A 9149-nucleotide genomic window follows, 5' to 3' on the forward strand; every position below is an offset into this window, starting at 1 on the left:
CCCTGATTGTTCTTGGTGAGAGGGCTCACTCCAAACTAACCCTGCCTGAGGATGAGGTGTCCTGGAAAGGTTTCTTTTTCAATTCAAACTTCAAGCTCGCATAGAGAAAGGACCCCATCTTCCCTCCAACTTCTTCACGATATCCTGGAGAAACTTGCTCCAACTTAGAGAACACAGCTGCTGCATTCAAAGCAGCAAGGTCAGGGAGACAGCTGGGCTGCAGATAGCCTTTCAAGGAGATAAGAAGAAATGACCAAGAGCCAAGGAAAGCATGCTGCATGAGATACTGGAGACGGAGGTTAGCACCCGCAGTTTATGCTAATTAACCAATGTGAGAACTCAGCCCTTCCCCGTAAGTCTTTATTTCGTACACACAAAGATCTGAGTCCTAGAAACAGCTCCCGATTAGACATTAAAAGTGGTTATCCTTGATCAGTGAGACCAAGGAAGGATGATATATTTACACTTGGCTCTAAATTGACTCTGTCTCGACGGTAGGAGAGGATAGAGGAGAGAGAGTGAGGAAGGGAGAGATGTGGCAATTCTATTTTTGCCACAGGGGATCTTTCTAACTCTCAAAGAATATGTGCTTCTCTAAAGATACCTTCAGGGTCTGGGAACTATCCTGGACATGCAAATACAGAAAGGCCTTTTTTTTTTTTTTTTTTTTTTTTTTTTTTTTGGTGATGGTGGTGGGGGGGGGGTTGGTATAGGAAAAGGCAGGGCAAACTCCTTCCTATCCTGCAGGTGGCCACCTACCTTTGTTTGCCTAAAGCAAGAACAGTGGGCTGCTGTCCTCTCCCACCTCCCTTTGCCCACCCTCCCCCGACAGCACAGGGCCAGATCACCTGGGGGATGCTGAAACCCTTCACCGGGGAGGTGCACCGGGTGCAGAAGACCTACAACCCGGAGGGCTGCATTTTATCTGCTGGGTTACCCTTGGAGAACCAGATGTCTCTGGAGCCCTGGAAGCTGCCGACTTCAGGACAACAAAGCATATTTACAGTCTGAGAAGGGGGGGGGGAGGTTGGTGGTGGTGTGGTGGTGCTGGTGCACTTCTCTAAAGCCTCCGACTTCTTCTGGGGTCACGCTGCACATACACAATGCTACATAATCAGCTGTTAATAACAGTGAATAACTTAATGTGACCAGCACCCCTAAGACAGCAAACATTGTGCATTCCTTTTGATGGGCAGCCATACTTCGTTTTCAAATGTGCCTCAGTTTTACTTACACATAGCAAGTCCGTGACCATGCCTTTATAAATTCAGCTGCTTTGGAGGTCTCCTGTATCTGAATCTTTGTTCACATCCCAGACGGCTACCTTAACATAAAGTTCTAGAAGAAGAAATACTCGGTCACAGGATGATTTAAGGCTTAAGGTTTAAGGCTTATGCATTTGGGTTTATCAATCCTTTCCTTTACACTCTCATGTTTAAAATGCCTTTTCATGCTTTCAGAACCTAAAAGCTTTCACACATCTCTGGGGGAAACGAAAGACTCCCTTGAGAGCCACTGAGACAGCTGCCCCGAGAGGAGAATTTGGAGGGTTCAATCGGCAGGTGAAATGCACAACTGAGAACGTTCTAGATACAGAAGAAGGGAAATATTTTGGAATGGAGAGAAGAAGGACAAGTCCCTTCTGGGGTTGGTCAGCAACGCCCTCTTCCAGGCGGGGTGGAGCCTCTACCTGGTCAGGGAGGGCTGCAACCACAGCCCTTGTGACACACACATTACTGCGCCTGTGCGCAGGACTTACTCACACACCTCCGAGGCTTGGGCTTGGCTAGTGGAGTCAGCTCTGCAGAGGTCGTGTTTCGGCGGCGACGAAAGGTTAGATAGCATTTTCATACCCTTTCTGGTTCTCCCCCAGGTTCTCTGATGTCTCATGGCAGGTATGAGTGTGAATAGGCGTTAGCGAGAGAGTGTGAGCCAGGGGGGATTCAGGTGAATGGGTGCAGCTTGATAACTTGCTCCAAAAGGTCCTCGATGTCGTTGTTTTTCCCTTTACAGGCGTCGCGGTGGCTTTGGCTCTTGGCGGTGGGGAGGCAAGGGAGGACAGTGGGCGGCAGAGAGAAGGGGATCAGGTGAAGATGGGGCGCGTTTCGGGGGCTTTCTTTGATGGAATAGAGTCCGGGAGGCACCAGAAACTGCTGACAGAGTACAGAGCCGGAAGTCCTCCGTGGGGTCCCGTGGCGGTCCCGTGGCGGGGGGGCGGCGACACCAGCCCACGCGGCCCAAGCTAGACGCAATGCGCATGTCCAGGGCTGCGGGCCTTCCCATCAGCAGTTGGCTTGTGCGGTGCAACAAGGTCTGGGGTGCCGAGCTGTGCGGGTTGCCTCTTAGCGTCTTAGCGTCTGGGTTCTTTCTATCTGGCAGAGGTTCTCCAGGTAGGTCCCCAGAGTTTAAATGTGCGTCCTGTCGGCAGTTTGTGTGTGTGTGTGTGTGTGTGTGTGTGTGTGTAGCCAGCAGGTCAGGCGGTTTGCTCTGTGGCCTCTGAGGAGGAAGGTCCTTGAGGTCGTCGTCCTTTTTCACAGGTGTCGCGGCCACCGTGGCTTTGGTTGTGGTGGCGGGAAAGGAAGGAGGGCGGGCGGCGGAGGCCAGGGGGTCCGATGAAGGTGGGGAGAGGCTTGGGGGCGTTATTTGAGGGGTTTGGGTCCTGGAGGTGCCTGGATCTGCCGACGGAGCACAGAATCCAGAGTCTGTAGTGGGAGCTGGACATGGCTGTTGATTACAAAATCTCAACATATTGGAGAGTCCAGCAGTGAAACAGTGTTTTTAGGAAAGCCATTCGTTTTTTCATCAAATGCTTGAAGGTTCCTTTTCTGTATATTGGCTGTGAGAGAAACAGAGGGGTTTGCTGACAGCCTTATTTGAGGTGATTGGAAAACAGGCAATAACGTTATTATTAATTCAAGACTTACTTTGGAACTATCATGAGATGTAAAAAAAGGATTTCCAATCAGCAGTTGGCCACGGAAATAATGCTGCGTATAGTCTTTTTAAAATTACATCCTTCAGGGAGTTCCCTTCAGGGTGAGTGGTTAATGAACCCGACTAGGATCCATAAGGATGCGGGTTCGATCCCTGGCCTCGCTCAGTGGGTTAAGGATCCAGCGTTGTCGTGAGCTATGGTGTGGGTCGCCGACACTGCTCGTGTCCAGTGTGGCTGTGGCTGTGGCTGGCAGCTGTAGCTCTGATTCGACCCCTAGCCTGGGGACTTCCATTTGCCGTGGGTGCGGCCCTAAAAAGCAAAAAAAAAAAAAAAAAAAAAAAAAAAAAAAAATCGCATTGTTCAGCTCACCATTTTCTGCTTTCAGTGTGAATTATGAGTGCTCGGGTAAGATCAAGATCTAGAGGAAGAGGAGATGGTCAGGAGTCTTCTGATTCGGTTGAACCTGTGGTTGTGAGTGCTTTAACATCTTATTTCCATTGGCAGAAATAAAATCGAAAACATTTTTGAACCAATACAGATATGTTGTATAAAGGATTATCTTGCTGAGAATGGGTGGGAAATGAAATTCCGTAACTGAGACATTGAGCAAAGAGACTTATGTTCAGATATTGCCTGGATATATATATATATATTGATATGAGCCTGGAAATCATCCCTATGACTTCCCTGCTGAGCTTATTGATAAGAAACACACAGCCCAGAAAAGATTAAAATGGTTTCTAGAATTATTTGGTCCTTGGAGATAACTCCTTTCTTAGAGTATTTTCTATATAGGAAGAGTAACTTTATTAAGAGTACTTACAGAGAAAGTTATAGGAAAATCTTCTTTAGATGGATGGTTAGTTACGTCTATGTAGTATGTGTATTTGTGCCTTCTTTTGTCATTGTGTTAATCACAATACTTTTTATTTGCGCCTCTTGTCCTCTAAGACCCCGAAATTAAGTGGCAAGAAGTCTCAACAAAAGGAACCACCAACTGAGAATCTGGATATCAAACCTGGACAAGAGAAAGGAGGAACATCTGAGGTTCAAGGTGAAGAGGGGTGGACAATTTGTATTACATTTACGGTATTTTACTAGTGACAGGTATAAAGGGTTCCCTGAAAATTGAGTGGAAACCTATTTGGTAAGGGAAAGGTGTAGTTTGCAGCTCATTTCAGTCCTTCTCTGTGATAAATTTTCCTCCTTTCAGCATTTTACCCTTCCTTTTTTTTCTTCTTTTGTCTTTTTGCCTTTTTAGGACCACACCCGCGGTATATGGAGGTTCCCAGACTAGGGGTCTAATTGGAAGTACAGCTGCCAGCCTACACCACAACCACAGCAACACCAGATTCGAGCCGCATCTGCAACCTACACCACAGCTCACGGCAACGCCGGATCCTTAACCCACTGAGCGAGGCCAGGGATCAAACCTGCAACCTCATGGTTCCTAGTCAGATTCGTTTGCACTGCACCATGACACGGGAACTCCCATCCATGTTTTAAATTACTTGGCATGCTTGGAAAACACAGTCCTTGCCAGGGCTCTAAATTAGCAAATCAAAGGAAGCAACATTAAATTTAGACAAAATTATACACTGTTTTTCTAGTTAAACTTGTTATTTTTGGAATGCTGTTTTCAGGGCTTCTTAAATCATTGCATCGAAAGTTTAAGCAATGCTAGATGTATTTTGGTTAGCTCTTAGATTGTAATTTAAAATTTTTTTCATAATACAGAGAAATAAAAAATGTGAAATCCTTTCCTAGTTGCTATTAAAGTCTTCAATATTTTTGTCTTCCTGAACCATAATCTAGTTGTCACATAATCTTTTTTTAAACTTTTTACTTAGAAAAGGTTTAAAATGCACAGAAAAGTTAAAAGAAAGTGCAGTATATTACTGTATCCTTTTTTTTAAAATTGCTTTTTAGGACCACACCCACGGCATATGGAGGTTCCCAGACGAGGGGTTGAATCAGGGCTACAGCTGCGGGCCTGTAGCTCAGCCACAGCAACGCCAGATCCAAGCTGTGTCTGCGACCCACACTATGGCTCATGGCAACACCGGTTCCTTAACCCACTGAGCAAGGTCAGGGATCGAACCCACAACCTCATGGATACTAGTCAGATTCGTTTCCACTGCGCCACAAGCCACGACGGGAACTCCCTATTTCTGTATCCTTTTTACCTTGATTCACCAATTGCTAACATTTTGCCCTCTCTTTGGGTATTAGTATTGTTTTTGCTAAACCACCAAATTTCAAATACAACTATTTACTCTCTAGGTAATTCAGTAAGTATCTCCTAAAAACAAGGATATTTCATAACCCAGTATAGTGGTCAAATTCAGAAAATTTAACATTGAGGAAACATTATTATCTAATATGTAGTCAGTTGGCTTGTAATATCCACGTTTGTTGGTTGGCCTATTAATGTTCTCTATACCATTTTTTTTCCTGGTCCAGGATTCAATCCAAGACTACTCATCTCTCTCTGGACTCTCTTAACCTGGAAGTGTATCTCAATCTTGGTCTTTCATGATTGACCTCTTTTGGAGTCCAAACCAGTTGTTTTGTAAAATGTTCTTTAGTTTGTGTTTGTCTCATCTTACTATTTTTGAAGACTTTTTTCACTTGTTTATTGAGGTCTGCTTGGTAGCAGGTAATGTACTAGGTGCTAAGGGTGTAAACACAAATGAGAATGAATTCTATCTTGAGTTCACAATCCTATCAGAGAAATTCATGTAATCAAGTAGCTGATCTAATGAGATACGTGCATTGATAGACATGTGTATGGGTTGCAAAGGTGATAACCGATTGTGTTTTCAACGGTGTTAGAATAAAATATGCCTCAGAGAAGAGGTAATATAGGAGATTCTCCATTTTCTAGCAACAAATTCTCTAGTGCTCACTGTATTCTTATGCATCACGCATTTATTACAGTACTCACCTACGGTGCTTTATCTAGTAACATTTATTTATGGTTTAATGCTTATGTTAATAACTCTCTATTTATAGCAGAACCTAAATTGGAAGGTGCAAGCCAGGAAACGGGTCTGGAAAAGACTGGGGGTGAGCGTGGAGATGGCCCTGATGTGAAAGGGAAGATTCCACCTAATCTAATGCCTGCGAAAAATCTGGAAGCAGGTAAGTTACCTCTTAAGAAAGTAATTCACGGAGTTGTTCTTTTCTACACTATTATACTTTCATAATAATCTCACATACACACATTATTTAAAAGGTAGTACAGACACTACATGCTTGATTCACAGACAATGTCGGGAAAATTAATTGCCAAGTCCATGTTGTTGAGTTATAAAACATAAAAGTATTATTACTTTGGAGTAGAAGTCCTTTAAAATCCAAGGCAAGTGATCAAATACTTTTTAAAGTACTTAAATTAACATACTCCAGGAGTTCCTATTGTGGCTCAGCAGGTTAAGAACCTGGCACTGTCTCTGAGGATGCAGGTTCTTAACTCAGTGGGTTAAGAATCCTGCATTGCTGCAGGCTGCAGCATAGGTTGCAAACACAGCACAGATCTGGTGTTGCCACGGCTGTGGCGTAGGCCTCAGCTGCAGCTCATATGTCACAGGTGCAGCCCTAAAAAGAAAAAACTATATATATCTTGTAATAACTATAATGGGAAAGAATCTGAAAAACTATATATACTTTATACCTAAAACTAACATAGTAAATCAACTATACTTCAATAAAAATTAATAAACATACCCTAGTACTAATTAGATATCTAAACAATACAGTAGTATTGCGATTTTTTCCTTTTTATGGCTGCACTTGTGGCATATGAAAGTTCCCATGCTAGGAGTCGAATCAGAGCTACAACTGCAGTCCTGTGCCACAACCACAGCCACACCAGATCCTAACCCACTGAGCAAGGCCAAGTATTGAACCTGCATCCTCATGGACACTATGTCAGATTCTTCACCTGCTGAGCCACAACAGGAACTCCAGTATTGATTTTTTTTAATTTGCCAGAACTGTTTCTCAAAAATCATTATCTTTTTAGTTGCCAAAGAATAATAATGGATCTGTATGTTTTGGCTTTTCTAGGTTGGTTGGTGGTGGTTTTTTAATTGTGAGCTGGGCTGAGAAATAGTAGCGTTTCCCCTCACATTTTAATGTGTGACCATGTAGTTTTTATCATCCAAACTGGGATACTCTTGAGAGTTAGAGGGAGTGCCATGACTACGCAACTCCAGGATCACAGGTGCAAATTGCAGCAAATGCCACCTTACTATAAATAGGCCATATAAAGGTTGAGCTAGACCAGTGAAATACTTTGCACAAAAGAGGCAAACCAAACAGGATGCTGTTCTTTGTCCTCTCTTTGAACGGTTCCAAGTATGACATAATTTTGGCTAATACATATAATTAGAAGGATACTTAAAGTCAGTGGTCTTGAATAACACTGAGTTTGCTTGCTTGTTTTGCTTCTTGGAGTTTTTGTTTGGTTGATGTTATTAATCACTGGCAGTTTCTACTATTTCAATTATCTTCGGGTTCATGTTGTGGCTCAGCAGTAATGAACCTGACTAGTATGCATGAGGATAGGGGTTCAATCTCTGGCCTTGCTTATTGGGTTGAGGATGCGGTGTTGCCGTGAGCTGTGCCGTGAGGTCGCAGATGTGGCTCAGATTGGGCGTTGCTGTGGCTGTGGTGTAGGCCAGCAGCTGTAGCTCTGATTTGACCCCTAACTTGGGAACTTCCATATGCCACGAGTGCGGCCCTAAAAAAATAAAAATATCGGGAGCTTGGGGTTATCAGACACAACTTAGAATAGATTTACAAGGAGATCCTGCTGAGTAGCATTGAGAACTATGTCTAGATACTCATGTTGCAGCAGAACAAAGGGTGGGGAAAAAAAAATGTAATGTATACATGTAAGGATAACTTGATCCCCTTGCTGTACAGTGGGAAAATAAAAAAAAAAGAATAAATAGTCTTTAAGTAGCCAAATAGGATTTAATCTGTTCTAGACTTGAGAGATCTGTTTCTTCATACCACCCAAACCAATCATGCATTAAAAAAATTTGTGCTCGTAGTTCCCGTCGTGGCTCAGCAGTTAATGAATCCGACTAGGAACCATAAGGTTGCGGGTTCGATCTCTGGCCTTGCTCAGTGGGTTAAGGATCTGGCATTGCCGTGAGCTGTGGTGTGAGTCACAGACGTGGCTCGGATCCCTCGTTGCTGTGGCTCTGGTGTAGGCCGGTGGCTACAGCTCGGATTAGACCCCTAGGCTGGGAACCTCCATATGCCGCGGAAGCGGCTCAAGAAATGCCAAAAAAAAAAAAAAAAAAAAAAAGAAGAAAAAAAATTTGTGCTCATATGCCTGAAAATGTACATTAGCATGGAAACCTATGCAGTAGTTAGAGTTCTGTTTTCCGTTTCATCTTATAAAACCAAAACTGGAAGCTCCTGTTGTGGCTCAGCTGGTTAAGAACCCAACATAGTATCCATGAGGATGCGGGTTTGATCCCTGGCCTTGCTCAGTGGGTTAAGGATCCAGTGTGCCACAAGCTGTGGTGTAGGTTACAGATGAGGCTTGGATCTGGCCTTGCCATGGCTGTGGCATAGGCCTCAGCTTTAGGTTCAATTTGACCCCTAGCCTGGGAACTGCCATATACTGTAGGCGAGGCCCTGAAAAAGAAAATACAAAAAACAAAAACTGTAGTGTCTGTTGTGTACCTTTTTTATTGTCTAAGTAATGTTCTATGAAGTAATGTACAACTGTTATGTTTATGTTTTAGGTGATGGCCAGTCATAAGTTAAAAAGAATACAAGCTGAAGCCATACATGCTGTTGTTATATTGATAATTTGGCTTGTTAAATCCTCTCAATAAAGTTCTCAGTTTCTGAGAAGAAATCATGTACATCTTTGGTTCAGTCTGTTTCTAGGAACTTGATAAGTGGTATCTCAAAAGACTGCGTGGATTTTCGTGCATGGCTCAGCGGAAACGAATCTGTCTAGTATCCATGAGGACGAAGGTTTGATCCCAGGCCTCACTCAGTGGGTTAAGGATCCAGCGTTGTCATGAGCTGTGGTGTAGGTCCCAGATGTGGCTTGGATCCCGAGTTGCTATGGCTGTGGTGTAAGCCAGCAGCCACAGCTGCGATTCCTAGCCTGGGAACCTCCATATGCCATGGGTGTGGTCCTAAAAAGACAAAAAAAAAAAAAGAAAAAAAAAAAGAAAAA

General features: G+C 43.7%; 1 protein-coding gene across 3 annotated transcripts; it reads left to right on the forward strand.

Moving 5' to 3' along the window:
* The first annotated feature begins 1644 nt into the window (after positions 1-1644).
* Positions 1645-8826, forward strand: LOC100513450 (P antigen family member 4). 3 transcript variants are annotated; one of them, XM_003135085.5, is made up of 5 exons: positions 1645-1833; positions 3321-3406; positions 3887-3989; positions 5951-6079; positions 8704-8826. In XM_003135085.5, the coding sequence occupies exons 2-5, from the start codon at positions 3329-3331 to the stop codon at positions 8718-8720; spliced, it is 327 nt and encodes a 108-aa protein (XP_003135133.1). In that variant the 5' UTR covers positions 1645-1833; positions 3321-3328; the 3' UTR covers positions 8721-8826. The 3 variants fall into 3 exon arrangements, with proteins under 3 accessions (XP_003135133.1, XP_005673677.1, XP_003135134.1); XM_005673620.3 differs by having other exon boundaries at positions 1695-1833; positions 5954-6079; XM_003135086.4 differs by lacking the exon at positions 1645-1833 and adding an exon at positions 2273-2390.
* Positions 8827-9149: the final 323 nt, after the last annotated feature.

Source organism: Sus scrofa, chromosome X, assembly GCF_054392235.1.
Source record: "Sus scrofa isolate SSC_HxYL_T2T_F1_AM1 chromosome X, Sscrofa_HxYL_maternal_Yorkshire_Landrace_v2.0, whole genome shotgun sequence".
NCBI lineage: Eukaryota > Metazoa > Chordata > Mammalia > Artiodactyla > Suidae > Sus > Sus scrofa.